This window comes from Dendropsophus ebraccatus, chromosome 11, assembly GCF_027789765.1.
Source record: "Dendropsophus ebraccatus isolate aDenEbr1 chromosome 11, aDenEbr1.pat, whole genome shotgun sequence".
Lineage (NCBI taxonomy): Eukaryota > Metazoa > Chordata > Amphibia > Anura > Hylidae > Dendropsophus > Dendropsophus ebraccatus.
In genome coordinates this window covers 51,683,213-51,700,482 of record NC_091464.1, presented here as the reverse complement: position 1 = coordinate 51,700,482, position 17,270 = coordinate 51,683,213, and the positions used below count along the sequence as shown (strand labels likewise).

The window sequence follows — 17,270 nt, the reverse complement described above, 5'->3', positions numbered from 1 at the left end:
ACACAGCCTGGTGGAAGTGGGGACCAAGCGCACGGAATCTGCCGCAGCTAAGGCTAGGTTCACACTGCGTTTTTGCAATCCGCTTTTTTTTCATCCGTTTTTTTGCAAAAAACTGATGTATTTGTGTGCATCTGTTTTTCCATTGACATCCATTATAAAAAAACGGATCAAAGCGGATCAGTTTTTTTGACGGACACAAAAGTGTTGACACTACTTTTGTGTCCGTAAAAAAATAAGTATCCGGTTTTTTTTTTGGTTTTTTTTTATAATGGAAGTCAATAGAAAAACGGATTCACACAAATGCATCCGTTTTTTGCAAAAAACGGATTGCAAAAAATGCAGTATGAACCTAGCCTTATCCGTGCTGATTCCGTAGTGTGACCAGGCCCTTACACCTCAGTATCATTTATTCCTGATATTGCTGAACATACTGGTTTACTGTAACCCTAAGAATACACTAGGGAGAAACGCATTTATATCTGAGTAAAAAACAATGTCCAACATATGGCCCCTTCATTTCCTACAGCAAGGGAGGAAAACATCTGACCTAATCGCACGGATCTCGGCCAGACAGTAGCGCAGTCCGTCTTGTAAACCGCACGAGCTGCCGCAGAGCCCAAAGAAGCGCGCAATGTGATCCCTGGCAGAGCCGGCGGGAAGGCGCAGCCATGAGAGATCTGGCGGGAGCGCGCGCGCACACACATAAAGCGGCCGCTCGGGGGCGCGCTTCCTGCATAGTTTCCGTTGCGCCGGGGGGGCGCGCTGGTGTGGGGAGGGATAGGTGAGTGATGGAGGACAACAAGCACCATGCCGCATGTGGTGTGTACTGAGGTCTACTCGCTGAGCTGCAGTAAGGTGTATGTCGCGTTAGAAGTACAAGTCCCAGCAGTCACCGTGTTATTCCCTGCACATTACTCCTCATTGCCTCCTGTGGCGAGAGGCTCCTGGCAGTGCCCAGGTTACTATGCGGTTTGTTCATGGTCTGACATAGCATGAGGGGAGTGGTTACCCATAGCAACCTGTACCCTCCCCATTACCTTCCTATCCCTATGGCGGGGAGGACATACAGCAGAGACTACACGCTGAGGTGTTTCTGCCCTGTGTGAACATGTCCTTACAATTTGCAAAATGGGCATATTCTATCTACAGAATGGATGAAAGCAGTGCAATATAGCAATATATACATAGTACAAATGTGCCTGTGTAATTAGCCAAATACATTACCATTAGCTCCATATTACTGTGCAAAAACAGACAATACTGCAGTACAGTTATAATATATAAGATAGCTCATGTACTGTATACCCTGGCAGGATCGATGTGACGGTATAACGCACAGCTGCCAACACTTATGAGTTAAAAAAACACTGTATATGTTGGTATACTGTTCTGCTGTTTGTTTGTTTTTTTTTAAATGTGACCTTGGCCTTATCGGTCTACCACAATAAAGGGGTACGCTGGCCAAAATCCTTTTCTTTCAAACCAACTGGTTTCAGAAAGTTATACAGATTTGTGATATACTTCTATCTAAAAATCTCAAGTATTCCAATACTAATCAGCTGCTGTATGTCCTGCAGGAAGTGGTGTATTCTTTCCAGTCTGACACAGTGCTCTCTGCTGCCACCTCTTTTCAAGACAGGAAGGATGCAGAGCAGGAAAGGTTTTATATGGGGATTTGCTGCTGCTCTGGACAGTTCATGTGTTAGACAGAGATGGCAGCAGAGAGCACTGTGTCAGACTGAAAAAAAAAACCTGACATTTCCTGCAGGACATATGGCGGCTGATAAGTATGGGAAGACTTGAGATTTTTTAAAATAGAAGTAAATTAGAAATCTACATAACTCTCTAAAACTGGTTGATTTGAAAGAAGTAGATTTTCGCTGGAGTACCCCTTTAATTCAGTCAAAGGGGGGGAGGTTTGCTGCTGTTCTGTTCCCACCTCTCAATGTTGGGACAATGATGCCTTTGTCAGTGTTAGGTGTTGATCTGGGTGCTCACCTGAACACTGTGTGAACATATCCTTAACCCTTTGAGGACCAGGCCCAAAATGACCCAGTGGACCGCGCAAATTTTGATCTTAGTGTTTCCGTTTTTGGCTCCTCCCCTTCTAAGAGCTCCAGCACTTTCAGTTTTTTATCTACAGGCCATGTAAGGGCTTATTTGTTACAGGAATAGTTGTACTTTGTAATGGCGTCATTCATTTTACCATAACATGTATGATGGAATTCCAAATATATTATTTATGAAGATATAAATTGGTGAAATCGCAAAAAAGAATGCAATATGGTAACGTTTGGGGGGTTCCTGTGTCTAGGTAATGCACTATATGGTAAAAGCGACATGATACCATTACTCTATAGGTCAGTACGAACACAACCATATGCAGGTTTACGCAGATTCTCTAATGTTATATATTTTTTTTAAATGAAATCCTTTTTTTTGGCAATTAATTATAAATAAAATGGGACTATTGTGACGCTTATAACGGTTTTATTTTTTCATCTACGGGGCTGTATGGGGTGTCATTTTTTCCGCCATGATCTCTTGTTTTTATTAATACCATATTTGTGAAGATCGGACGTTTTGATCACTTTTTATTAATTTTTTTATATATATAATGTAACATAAAATCGGTAATCTGCGCACTTTTTTCCCTCTTTTCGTGTACGCCGTTTACCGTTCGCACTGACGCTTGTTATATTTTAATAGATCGGACAATTACGCACGCTACGGTATATTATATGTTTATCTATTTATTTATTTTTATATGTTTTATTTATATAATGGGAAAGGGGGGTGATTTCAACTTTTATTGGGGGAGGGGTTTTGGGGTAGTGTAATAGTGTTTTTAACTTTTTTTTTTTTTACACATTTGAAGTCCCTTTGGGGGACTTTTACATACACTACTTGGATTTTTACACTGATGAATGCTATGCCATAGGCATAGCATTGATCAGTGTTATCGGCGATCTGCTCATTGAGCCTGCCTGTGCAGGCTCAGTGACCAGAGCGCCGATCGGACCGCACGGAGGCAGGTGAGAGACCTCCGGCGGCCCGTTTTACCGATCGGGACCCCCGCAGTCACACTGCGGGGGTCCCGATCGGTAAGTGACAGGGGACTCCCCCTGTCACTTACACTTAAACGCCGCGATCGCTGCAGCGTGTCATTACCGGTGAGGTCCCGGCTGCTGATTGCAGCCGGCCCCCACCTGCTATGAAGCGCGCTCCGCTCCGGAGCACGCTTCATAGCGGGAGAAACACCCAGGGCGTACAGTTACGCCCTAGGTCGTCTGGGGACAGACTTCCATGGCGTAACTATATGCCCTGGGTCGTCTAAGGGTTAAAGTGTCACTGTCGTGAAATTTTTTTTTGCAGAAATCAATAGTCCAGGCGATTTTAAGAAACTTTGTAATTGGGTTTATTATCCGAAAAATGCATTTTTATCATGAAAAATCAGTTTGAAGCTCTCCCCCCTGTCTTCATTGTTCTCCTATGTAGAGAGCTAAAGAAAAGACCAAAACAGGACAACAAAGAGTTAATCTACAAATATCTCACCCGTTATCTCCTGGGACAGTCACCACTGACCTCCCTGACCTCAGATTACAGCTGTCACCCAGCTCCGTGCCTGTAATCCTCTGTTATCTGCTTTCTGCTGCCGGCTAACTCCCTCCTTCCTCCTCCCCCCTCCCCTCTCCCTAGAGCAGACAGGGGACGTCTCCTGCAACAAGTCACAATTTTCAGATTTTTCAGAGTGGATGAAAAAGAGGAAGGAGGGGGGGACCTGGGAAAAGGCTTTTTACATGCAGATAATGGCAGATTTGGCTAATAAACCCAATTACAAAGTTTCTTAAAATCGCCTGGACTATTGATTTCTGCAAAAAAAAAAAATACGACAGTGACTCTTTAAGTGTTGTCACAGATTGTAGTCTCTAACCGTCCCACTTTGATAATCTGGCTCTTGTTTCTTATACAGAGCTGTGATATAATGTGACGTATCACAAGACCAGATGCGGAAGACTGAGTAGTGGTGACAAGTAGTAGATACAAAGATATGGCAGCGTAGATTTTGGATCTGCTTCCCACTGTGTGACTTGTGTGTCGCACGCTCTCCATCTCTCACCTGTGTGAAGTTGTTCTTACCACTCCAGGTTGGACTGTCCTCCGGGTCCTCCTTTTTCCCTGTGTTGAGATGGTTCTTTTTTAGCTACAACAGCCTTCTGTGAGACAGGATGGAGGATCAGTCACTATGTAAACCTCTTGTATATTTAGGAGCTGATAGAACCTGACTCCAGAGGACGCTGGAATCACAATCCACTACTTCATTACTTCCAGAATTCTCTACGCTCTAGCAAATGCATCCAAATGATATGTGATCATACTAGAAAGACATACGCGGTATTGACTAGTAATACAAGATTGCAGAGAATGAGTGTACAAAGTGGGGAATGTATTAAGTCTGGCATCTCACACTGGTAATAAGGAAAATTCTGGTGGCATAAGATGCCCCAGATGTATTAAAGGGGTATTCTGAGCCCGAAGACTTATCCCCTATCCCAGTGGTTGGACCTTTGCAATCCTGAGAATGAACCAATGTGCTGATTTCTGTTGTAACTAATCCTAAATCTTCCAGGCTAAGCCCCCTCCCTCTTAGCCCTACCTACTTTATAGGTAAAGTGTCTGAGGCTGGGTTCACACTGAGGCTGTATTTGGTCCTCATAGCAACCAAAACCAGGAGTGGATTGAAAACACAGAAAGGCTCTGTCCACACAATGTTGAAATTGAGTGGATGGCCGCCATATAACGGTAAATAACTTCCATTATTTCAATATAACAGCCGTTGTTTTAAAATAACAGCACATATTTGCCATTAAATGACGGCCATCCACTCAATTACAACATTATGTGAACAGAGCCTTTCTGTGTTTTCAATCCACTCCTTGTTTTGGTTGCTATACAGCCTCAAATATACGTAGTGTGAACGTAAGCTTAAAGTGATACTATCACCACCTTTTCTGTATGAGGACTTCTCTATAGAGCAGTAAAGCCTAAATTCTGCAGTTTTCATACCTTACTTTATTATATATTTCTTGGTGCAGTGAATAATGCTTTTTATCATTGGTGGTTTGTGACACCTGGGCAGGACTTTACATCTGCAGCGCCACTTAGCTCCGCCCACATAAGCGCCATAGACCCTGCCCCTTTGTGACTTCCTTGGCGTCTAGGGCACCCCCCCAGCGGCTGTTGGAAAGTAACGGCCCTCTCTGCCTGTCACTCACCCCCTTCGGGCGTGCTGACCGGCAGAGAGCGTTGACTAGAAAAAGTAAAAAAGTAAGGAAAGTTTCCAGGTCATTTTGATGCTCCTGTAAAGCAGCTTTTGCACCGTACTGCGCAGGTGCAAAATAGCCTCGAACTCCTTGCCGGACCTCCAGCAATGAGTTTGAGGCTTTCTGCACCTGCGCAGTACGGCGTGGACCGGACCCGCTGTACTGCGCATGAGCGGCACAGAAAGAACTTAGGTGTGCTGACGTTAGGGACAGCACGCCTCTCGGTGACGTCGCCACAATTATGCAGGCTAATCACGCCCAGAGGGGCGTGATTACCGCTACGGAACGCCCAGGGACCGTGACTACTTGCTGCAGCTCACCGCCCACCATGACTACTTGGGGGCAATTTTCATACAGGGCGCCAACTTTATAAAGTAAGTTTTCGGGCTGTAGACTCCAGGGACAGGGGGTGTAGAAGTAGGTTTGGGAAGTGTGCTGGGTGCTGCTACAGCACATTCCCATAGCGCTATAGCCGTTTTTTAAGTGATTGGTTCCCTTTAATGCTTAAAAGAAGCAGGTTATGGCATTGTAATTACCCACACTTTGTTAAATATATATATTTTTTTTAGTTTTTTTTCTTAGTAGGTTTGGTTAAACCTTTACCTCCCTCGTGTGTCTGTTGTTGGTATTAACATTTTAAAGTGGGTAGTCATGGGACAATCCTCTTTAATGGTGCGTTCACACCTACAGGATCTGCAGCTGATTTCATTTAAATAACTGAACACAGCATCAAATCTGCTGCAGATCTGCTGCAGATCCTGTTGGTGTGAACGCACCCTAAATGAATGTCAGATGAGTGGAAGGGCTGTTCAGGGGCGCATGCTTAACCCATAGCTGCACCAGGACGTTACTGAACGTCCTCGTGCCGCTATGGGAGTTCAGAGGGGGGTCGCGCGGCGACCCCCCCTCTGAACTGCCGCGATCCCGGGTGCCGCAAAGTTGACAGCTGCTTCTAAATACTTGCTCATCTCCATCCCTGGTGGTCTAGTGGGGGGATCGCCCCCCCCGAGGCGCGATTGCGGGGGGGCGATCCCCGCATCCATCCCGGGCTGGGGTCTGCGCCGTAATGGCGCTGATCCCGGCTCGGCATTCTATTGCTTTTGGCTGCAGCAGACAAAAGCAATAGAACACCGATCTCATGGATTCATGCAGTATAACTAAACTGCATGGATCTCTATGAGAGATCAGAGTGCATATACTAGAAGTCCCCCAGGGGGAATAACCCTATCCCCAGGGTGGCTTCTAGTATATGTGTAAAGTAAAAGAAAAATTTATTTTTAATAACACAAAATCCCCTCCCCTAATAAAAGTCTGAATCACCCCCCTTTCCCCATTTTATAAATAAAAATAAATAAATAAATAAACAAACATGTTTGCTATCGCCGCGTGCGTAATCGCCCGAACTATTAATTAATCACATTCCTGATCTCGCACGGTAAACGGCGTCAGCGCAAAAAATCCCAAAGTGCAAAATTGCGCATTTTTGGTCGCATCAAATCCAGAATAATTGTAATAAAAAGCGATCAAAAAGTCGTATATGCGCAATCAAGGTACCGATAGAAAGAACATATCATGGCGCAAAAAATGACACCTCACACAGCCCCATAGACCAAAGGATAAAAGCGCTATAAGCCTGGGAATGGAGCGGTTTTAAGGAACATATATTTTCTTTAAAAGGTTTTAATTTTTTACAAGCCATCAAATCAAATAAAAGTTATACATGTTACATATCGTTTTAATCGTAACAACTTAAGGAACATATATAACAAGTCAGTTTTACCCCAGGGCGAACGGAGTAAAAACAACCCCCCCCAAATAAAAAAAAACATTTTTTTTTTCAATTTCACCACACATATAATTTTTTTCTGGTTTCCCGGCACATTTTAGGCAAAAATTACATCTGCCATAGCAAAGTACAATTAGTTGCGCAAAAAATAAGGGCTCATTTGGGTCTCTAGGTGGAAAAATGCAGGCGCTATGGCCTTATATACACGAGGAGGGAAAAACGAAAACGCAAAAATGAAAACTGGCTGTGTCCCCTAAGGGTTAATTGCATGGCAGCGTCGCTAGTATGGAGGGGGGAACCCCATCTGATAGTTTGCATAGAGACACACTGCTTGGGATACAGTGTGTGTGTCATTCAGTGTCCACTATACAGTAGTTCTAAAGCCTGTTTGATGAATGCAGAAACATCCACGAGCACTATTAAAAACAGGACCTGGGGGTTGGAACTAGTTTTGGCTGGAGTCTGAGTTGGAGTGGGAAAAAATGTTCCGACTCCAGCTTTAAAAAAAATCTTAGAACAATTTAAAATTGAGTTTTGATATGAATTTTTGCTCATCAATATATGTTATAAGCAACATTCTAATAGGACACTGGCCCTATAAGATAAGGTTGTCGGGGAAAAGTTGTCAGTCACTATTTGGCAGTTTGTTTCTGTGCTGAAAGAGTCCATTGTGTGGGGGGAGATCTGTGCTGTTCTCTTCCTGGATGCTGGAACCTCTGTCCTCAATGTGGTGTTTTTCTTCAGTGTTCTATGACTGCAGCTGTGTGTGTGTGTGTGTGTGTGTGTGTGTGTGTGCGCGCGCGCGCGTTTGTGTGTGTGTGTATGGTGAATATTTAGTTAGAAACATAGAAGACTGTCAGCAGGAAAATACCACCTGCTCCATCTAGTCTAGTTGTGAGTAGTTCAGGACATGGAGGCTGGAGACTGGCTGCATCCACTGCACACACTGGAGAAGCTGCTTTATATCTTTTCTTATTCCCTCAGAAGTCGCCCCAGGATCATGTAGGACATAAGGGAGAAGCTGCTGAGCCAGTGTGATAAATAACTCCCCTGGTATCTGACTGACCATTTATGAAGGAGCAGGATTTAAAGTCTGTCCTAATAAAATTCAGGAGTCGGAGCTGCGGCTTACTGACTCCACAGCCCTAATTTAAATCGGTTATCCCACCTCCACACTACTTATCTTGCTATTGCTATGCTTGTAGTAGCTGTAATGCAAGGAACTTCTCCCAGCTTGTTCTAGTGATGATTGAGGGTCTGAGCACTGAGACCTGGACTGATCTGAAGTTTTTCCATGTCTACTCTGTATGCCATTATATAGGGTAATTTTCCAACAGCATTTGGCTAGGCTCTGCATCAATCAGGACCTTAGACTGCACACCAGATGGCCAACAATCTCAGAAGTTGTCGCTCAGTAAACTTAAAATGTACCTATTATATTAATCTTCTGACATGTCATAGCGACTTGTCAGAGGTTTATATTGGTCGAGGTCTGGGTGCTGAGAACCCCGTTGATCGGTAGAATGAAGGGGCAGATGCGTGCAGTAGCGCTCTGCCTCTTTATTTCTGTCGCATTGCTACTTAGAGATGAGCAAATGTACGGTAGAAACAAGGCACTTTGTTCCTATTGGCATTCTACTCATCAGGCTGCGTGCTTTCAAGTCTGCTACTTCAGTCTGCTAGTCCAGTTTCCCACGACTGGATCCATCTTTTCCCAGCACCCTAGGAGGAGCGGCATGGAGCAGAGCAGACTTCAAAGCCTGCAGCCTAATGAGTAGGATGCCAGTAGTAACAAAGCGCTTCACTTCTACTGCAAATTCGCTAATTTCTACTGCTAATGTTGTGATATACAAATCGAAATACTAGGTATACAATACAAATAAAATTGAGTGCATGAATTGCTATACAATATATACAGTGTGCATGACGCACTGTCTCTCCAAAGGGTAACAATACCACAGGACCAGACAAGAATGTTGGTATAGACCGTCAAATAGTCCCCATAAGGTGATGCTACAGTAGTTGGGATACACTACTCGGTCCTATATTGTCGGTATTGTTTGTTTGTAGTCCGTACAGGTCACTATCTGTTAAGGGACATTAAATCCCATATATGTCACAGCGTGTCCTGTTCATTTGTAGTACGTGCAGGTCACTATCTGTTAGGGACATGCAATCCCATATATGTCACAGCGTGTCCTGTCACTGTCATTACCGTCACCTATACCCTACGCGTTTGTCACCCTAGTCAGTGACATCATCAGGGGTCAAGAGGTGAACAAAAGAAGGTACATAAATCAACAAAATGAAGATCGTCAGAGCCCTTAAAATATTCTATGTATTCTATGTAGTGATAGTCAGAATTATAATGGAGCACATCTACTGGAAGTTCCATAGGCTTCCATTATAATTGTCCACTGCTGCTTTAGCAGTGAGACAGAAATGAAGAGGCAGAGCGTGCGCTGCTGCCCCCCATCTGCCCCTTCATTAGGCTCTGTACACACAATTCTCACGGAATTCTCTGCCATGGAATGCCACCAGCCTCCTGTACCACCTTAATGACAATAATAAGTTATACACACCACCTTATCGGCACCACTACGCGGAATCCGTTGATCTGGTCCTTTTCTGAATTGGTCGTCCAGTTCCCAGGATCTTTGCTGGTATTCAGAAATGCAAATGAGGTCTATTATGCACTGGTGGCCGGCCCGACGCCCCCAGTACAAACATATTTCCTTCCCCTAGGTGACGATCGCTTTCTTTTCTTACTAAGCACTGCTTTAAGTTTTTCTGCCCGGTCTGGCTATCTGGCCTGTTCTCAAGTGCCGTCATCACAGCGGGGTATGAGTCCTACTGTGCAGGCTCATACCCTGCTGTAGGCACCCATGGAGATGTACTGTGGATGTCAGTGAAGAGCAGTTCAGCGCTCGAGAACAGGCCACAGAGTTAGGCCAGGCAGGAAACTGAAGGCATAGCTTGGTAAGAGAAAAAGTACCACATCAGTTGGTTTATTAAGGTGGTACATTCGCTTTTAAATGCTAATTTACTTTAGAAAGATTTTTACACGTTATCCAAGTGAATTTAATAATAAGTCAGTAATTGTTAATAACATAAATTTTCTTTGTTCCATCCAGGATCTGCCGCTGAGACTTCATTGTGAATGACCCTGGTATTACTTGATACTACTCATTCTTTCACCTCTGCTGCTTGACTTATGCTGGTGAACCATGTTAAGGGAAGGCAGTAATAGTTCCCGTTTCTCACCTAAGAGGTCAGAAAACACCCTAGCAGAGGAATATAAGCGAGAACTTGAACTGGTAAAGAAGGAATTAGAAAATGAAAAATTAAGAACACAAGACGCAAGGAAAAAGTGTGCATCAGAGATAAAGCGGTATAAGGAGACATTTCAGAGAGAAAAAAGAAAGCTAGCGGATGACTTGAAGTCCAAGTCGGAGCAGCAGAGAACCCGTGAGATACAACAGCTGAAAGACTCGGTTTTACGAGAAAGAGAATTAGAAATAAAGCATCTAATGAGATGGAAAGATGAGGAACTAAGAGAACTTCAGACACTTCTGCAAAAAGAGAGAGATACAGCGGTTAGACAAGCAAGAGAGCTGCAGAAACAGTTGATAGATGAGTTGTTGAGTAAGGGTCATACATCAAATTCAAGCAATACTAGAAAACATGAGCTTGACTTGTCATCTGCTAGTGAATGCCAGTGCAGACTTCAGGATGTTCTCTCTAGGATTCGTTGGGAACATGATGGTGAACAGGCTGCGCGCATTCGGCACCTAAAACTAGAGTTGGAACTGGCAAGAAATCTGTTTATTAAATACATTCTGGACAGCAATAGTACTAGGTTATTGACTATTTTAAAGGCAAAGTCGAAGCCTTTGAATTGTGGGGAAATTAAATTTGGACGTTATTCCCTTGGAAGCCGTACCACCAGGACTTGGTCACTTGATGAAGTTTCAACAGGACTACCATGTTTAGAGAATATTGCAGCTAGGCCACAATCTCATGAGGGAGCACTGTTCAGAGCAAGATCACTTGAATGTATGTTCCCAGAACATGAATCCCCACACGCCAATGAACAGTTATGGAAGTTAACTTCACAAGTGGAAACACTTGAAATACAAAATGTGTTGGGTTGCCATGAAAATCACATACTTGATGATGCCCCCTGTTTAGATACAGAAAATGATTTTTTAACCTGGCAGCTTTTTGTGGACGAAGTAAATGACTTGTGTGAAAATACGAAGGGATCGTGTCTCGACATTTCAGCAGTGACAGGTGGTAATGACTGTACAACGTCAATAGAAATGCTTGATTCCAACCAAAGCCATGGTGCACAGAGTGTTGATAGTTTGCTGCTTTCGCCGGTAAGATAGCATTTAGTAATTGTCTACACTATTGCATAGTTGCATTGAGAGTTTAAGAACAAGGAATATTGTTGGGCTAGATTGATCAATCCGAGGTTGTGATCAAGTATTATAGTTGCATTACTGCATTGAAAGAAATAGCAATTGTTGATTTCTGCAGCAGAGATCCAAGGTGTACCCTTCTAATTGTGCCACAGACATGCCATCTCATACTGTGGATTCAGACACCAATTATCTGTAATCTGTGTGTCTAGCTATCTGACACAGATTCAGCATGCATGTCATTTTGTATTCCTCCACGCCACAGGTTTTAAATTTGTGTTAAGATTTTGGTGCTGAATCTTCGTGAAAGATTTGTTGTGTGAACATGCCCATAGTGTATTCCTCAAAGGGGAACTCAGGACAGCCTTGTTAAAAGAAACAAAAAACTTTCAAACTGTGCAAGGTTCTTACCTATGTTTCACCCTGACATTCTTCATGGGGTTTTACAGTAGTCCTGCTCCCCTTATACAGTTTTCTGCCTACTACATATTACTGTTCCTTTCCTGTGCACTATTGTCAGACTAAAGCTAGGTTCACACTGCATTTTTGCATTAGTGTGCATCCGTTTTGATCTGTTTTTCCATTGACTTCCTTGGTATAAAAAAAAAAAAAAATCAGTTTTGATCCGTTTTTTTTTACAATAGGAGTCAATGGAAAAACGGATCAAAACAGATGCACACAAATGTATCCGTTTTTTTTTATTCGTTTTTTCAAAAAAACGGATGAAAAAACGCAGTGTGAACCTAGGGTAAATCACCCAGGAGTCTTTGTGTTGCATACTCAGAACGCTCTGTTTCTCCCGCCCCTTTCCAGGCCTTTTATCGATGCCACACTCCATTCTGCTCGCGTTCCACACCTTTTCTGCCTGTGCCCTGCCCCCCTATACGTCTGCATCATGAATCTGTGCTCAGCAAACAAACTCAGTGTGTGAGGCAAGGTCACATTATCTCTGTCTCGTGAGAGGGGTAGGTGCAGCAAGAGGGAGCGGGAGACTAGGGAGGCCAGTTTTCTTCACTTCCTGGATGTCAATCAACTACCAGTGCGGCAGAACTGTGCAGACACCGCAATTCATAGACATCTCTATAACTTTCTATGTATTTTTTAATAGACTATAATTTTCCCTATCTGGAGTTTAAAAATAAAAAAAACTCTTCACACCACATTTTCTTTATACAATTGAGTTATACGCCTTTCTTAAAGAGTCACTGTCGTATTTTTTTTTTTGCAGAAATCAATAGTCCAGGCGATTATAGGAAACTTTGTAATTGGGTTTATTAGCCAAATCTGCCATTATCTGCATGTAAAAGAGGATTTTTTTGTACTCACCGTAAAATCCCTTTCTTGTGGCTTCATTGGGGGACACAGCACCAGTGGGTATAGGCTACTGCCACTAGGAGGCGACACTAGACAGAAGAAGAAGTGACTCCGCCTGGCAGCCTATACCCCTCCTACAGACACCAGGCTAACTCAGTTTAGTCACAAGCAGTAGAAAGTAGTAACAAAAACAGGCAAAAAAAAAAACCAGGCTGGTCCCGGGAACGAAAAAACCCCAAGAACAGAACAAGCCCCGGGAGCACAACCTCAAACAGGGTGGGAGCTGTGTCCCCCAATGAAGCCACAAGAAAGGGATTTTACGGTGAGTACAAAAAAATCCTCTTTTCTTGTGCCTGTCATTGGGGGACACAGCACCAGTGGGACGTACAAAAGCAGTCCCAGAGGGTGGGGAAAGAAGATTACAATCCCCATGCGGCCTGCCTAACGCACGGCGGCCTGCAGAACCTTGCGGCCCAGACTGGCGTCAGAGGAAGCCAGGATATGGACCTGATAAAACTTTGAAAAAGTGTGAACTGAAGACCAGGTGGCGGCCTTGCAGACCTGGGACACTGAGGCCTGATGGCGAACCGCCCAAGAGGCCCCCACAGCTCGAGTAGAATGAGCGGTGACCCGAAAAGGAGGAGCCCTGCCACGAACGCGGTAGGCCTCTGCGATGGCTGCCCTGATCCAACGCCCAATGGTGGTCTTGGAAGCCGCCAGCCCCTTGCGCGGACCCGACGGGACCACGAACAAGGAATCCGAGCGGCGGAAGGAAGCAGTGACTGACAAGTAGATCCGTATGGCCCGGACAAGGTCCAAACAATGCAGGGACCGTTCCCTAGGATGGGAGGGCGCAGGGCAAAAAGAGGGGAGAATGATGTCCTCATTAAGGTGGAATGCAGACACGACCTTCGGCAGGAAGGAAGGAAGAGGACGAAGCACCACCTTGTCCTTGTGAAGGACCAGATAAGGGGAGCGACAAGAGAGCGCTGCCAGTTCAGACACCCTACGGATGGAGGTAACCGCCACCAGGAAGGCGACTTTCCAAGAAAGGAAACAAAGAGACACCTCCCGAAGAGGCTCAAAGGGAGGACCTTGCAGAACCTCGAGGACTAAATTAAGGTCCCAGGGCTCTAAAGGCTGACGAAAAGGAGGGGCCAAATGGACCACCCCCTGAAGAAAGGTCTTCACCTGGGGGCGGAAAGCTAGAGCCCGCTGAAAAAGAACAGACAGGGCGGAAATCTGCGAACGCAAAGTGGAATGACTGAGGCCTTTATCCAGCCCGGACTGTAAAAAGGAAAGAATCTTGGGCGTGGAACACACCAAGGGGTGAAAATTATTCTGTTCGCACCAAGAAAAGAAGGCCTTCCACACGCGATGGTAGACCCGAGCTGACTGAGGCTTACGGGCCTTAAGCATGGTTTGGATGACTGGTTCCGAGAACCCACGAAACCTCAACACCGCGGCCTCAACAGCCACGCCGTCAAACTCAGCTGAGGTAAATTGGGGTGGAATATTGGCCCTTGTGAAAGGAGGTCGGCCCGCAGGGGAAGGCGCCAGGGGGCGTCGGCCAGGAGGTGCACTACGTCGGCGTACCAGGACCGGCGCGGCCAGTCTGGAGCGACAAGAATGGCGGGAACGCCGAGTGCCTTGATGCGCTTCAGGACTCGTGGGAGAATGGGCAGAGGAGGAAAGGCGTAAACCAGGGAGAACTGCTCCCATGGGGTCACCAAGGCGTCGACCGCGAACGCGCAAGGATCCCGGGCCCGAGTCACATAGATGGGGAGTTTGTGGTTCAGCCTGGAGGCGAAGAGATCCACATCTGGGGATCCCCACCGCCGGCAGATTTGAAGAAACACCTCGGGATGTAGAGCCCATTCGCCCTGATCCAGTCTTTCGCGGCTGAGGTAGTCCGCCGCCCAATTGTCCACCCCGGGAATGTGGACTGCCGAGAGAGCTGGAACAACCCGCTCCGCCCAACGGAGAATGCGAGCGGCCTCGGTCATGACAGAGCGGCTCCTGGTGCCGCCTTGACGGTTCAGATAGGCAACGGCGGTGACGTTGTCGGTCTGAACACGGACCGGATAACCCCTCAGGCGATCGGTCCACTGAGACAGGGCGAGAAAGATGGCCCGGAGCTCCAGGATATTGATGTGAAGCCGAGCCTCTGTCGGCGACCAAGAGCCCTGAGCTGTGTGGCTCCCGAAGACAGCCCCCCACCCGGACAGGCTGGCATCCGTAGAGACGACCAGCCAATTGAGGGGGAGGAACGAGCGGCCGAGGAGGACCACTGGAGACGTCAACCACCAAAGAAGCTCCCTGCGAACAGCAGGGGACAGGAGGATCTTCTTGTGGAGAGACAGAGGGGACCTGTCCCACTGCGACAGAATCGCTTGCTGCAGAGGGCGCGAATGAAACTGAGCAAAGGGGATCGCCTCGAAAGAGGAGACCATCTTGCCCAGGACTCGCATGCAAAGGCGAATCGAACAGGGGGCGCCCGAGCGGAGCAGAGAGACTGCCGAGCGCAGGGAGGCAACTTTGTTTGGAGGAAGGAGGACGCGGGCCATCTCGGTGTTGAATAGCATCCCGAGAAACTCCATAGAGCGGGAGGGAAGTAGGGAAGATTTTTGATAATTGATCACCCAACCGAAATTGGTCAAGAGATCGAGTGTGATCTGGAGGCTGGACAAAGTGTCCTGCTTGGAGCGGCCCTTTACCAAAAGGTCGTCCAGGTATGGCAGGACAGCCACCCCCTTTGACCGAAGCAGAGCCATCAAAGGTGCAAGGATCTTGGTAAAGACCCGAGGCGCCGTGGCGAGCCCGAAGGGCAGGGCAACGAACTGGAAATGTCCAGAACCGACGGCGAAACGTAGGAAACGTTGATGACTGGCTGCGATGGGAACATGCAGATAGGCGTCGCGGATGTCTATAGAAGCAAGAAATTCGTCCTGCTCTAGAGACGCGACCACCGACCGCAAGGATTCCATGCGGAACCGCCGAAGGCGAACAAACCTGTTCAGCCGTTTCAAATCCAGGATAGGACGGACCGAGCCGTCCTTTTTGGGGACTGTGAACAGATTGGAATAGAATCCCTGGAAGTGCTCGGAGGGAGGAACTGGGACCACAACTCCTTGAGCTAGGAGATTCTGAACCGCCCGAAAAAGCTCGGAAAGCCGTGCCGAAGAGCGTGGGAGATTTGATGGAAAAAAGCGAGGAGGTGGAATGCACACAAACTCGATTTTGTACCCTGAGGACACCACCTCCCGAGCCCACACATCGGACACATGGGCGAGCCAAATCTCCTTGAAGGAGAGCAGACGACCCCCTACTTGAGGGAGAGACCCGAGTGGTGAAGGACCCTCAGGAAGAGGACTTGGGTGCAGGACCCTTAGAAGGGCGAGAACGGGGCTGCCAGGTGGGGCGGGGTTTGAAGGAGGGCTTCCTAGAAGGAGCTGGAGGCGTATCCTTAGCCGGGCGACGACGTGCCGGAGGCTCAAAAGAGCGGAAACGGCTGGAACGCCTGGGAGGCTGAGGGCGCCGGGATCGGTTTTGAGGAAGCAAGGAGCTCTTCCCCCCCGTAGCGTCCGAGATTATCTTATCCAGCCGCTCCCCAAAAAGTCTGTTTCCTGCAAAGGGAAGAGAAGTCAGAGCCTTCTTGGAGGCGGCGTCAGCTGACCAGCATTTTAACCAGACAGAGCGTCGGATGGCTACAGAGTTTGCCAGGGCCCGCGCAGACAAACGAGCAGCTTCCTGAGAAGCGTCGCACAAGTATTTGGACGCATGTAGAATTTGTGAGGCCAGAGACAGGAGATCCTCACGCGGGGTGTCCAGGGAGAGGTCATGGACTAACTGCCTGGCCCAAGAGGAACAAGCCTTGCTGACCCAGGATGCAGCAAAGGTAGGACGTAGGGCCGAACCAGCTGCAACAAAGACAGACTTCGAAAAAGCGTCGATTTTCTTGTCCACCGGGTCAGTGAGTGAAGCACCATCTGCCAGAGGCAGAGTAGTTGACTTGGAGAGTCGAGAAACTGGAGGATCCACAGATGGGGGCACTGTCCATGTAGTGACCAGGTCAGGGGAGAAGGGAAACAAAGCCTCGGCACGCTTAGAGGATGGAATCCGCCGGTCAGGGTGATTCCACTCCTTGGCTAGGAGGTCCTCAAAATCCTTATGGCTGGGAAAAACCAATGGCTGTCGCTTCTGGCGACGGAAGGAAACCTCACTCTTGGAGGTAGAAGAGGACTCCTCCTCAATATGTAAGGTGTCTCGCACTGCACGGATCAAGGCTTGCACTGCAGAGGCCAGCTGATCCTCCCTGTCAGACTCTGAAGCAGAGTCAGAGGGGTCCCCCGAGGTGGCGGAGAGGGGTCGCTGGGAAGCGGAACCGCCTGCAGTGGATCTGGGAGGAGAAAGGTCTGAGGA

General features: G+C 46.9%; 1 protein-coding gene across 8 annotated transcripts in view; it reads left to right on the top strand.

The window, feature by feature from the left end:
- The first annotated feature begins 738 nt into the window (after positions 1 to 738).
- TSPOAP1 (TSPO associated protein 1) overlaps positions 739 to 17,270 on the top strand; it is a 127,114-nt gene continuing 110,582 nt past the window's right edge. For 5 of the 8 annotated variants that reach the window (XM_069945699.1, XM_069945698.1, XM_069945695.1 and 2 more), the window contains exons 1-2: positions 783 to 857; positions 10,245 to 11,492. In XM_069945699.1, coding sequence (XP_069801800.1) covers positions 10,338 to 11,492 — 1,155 coding nt within the window. In that variant the 5' untranslated portion in view covers positions 783 to 857; positions 10,245 to 10,337. Of the gene's footprint in view, positions 858 to 10,244; positions 11,493 to 17,270 lie in introns of all 8 variants that reach the window. The other 3 variants (XM_069945693.1, XM_069945692.1, XM_069945694.1) reach the window with 3 other exon arrangements.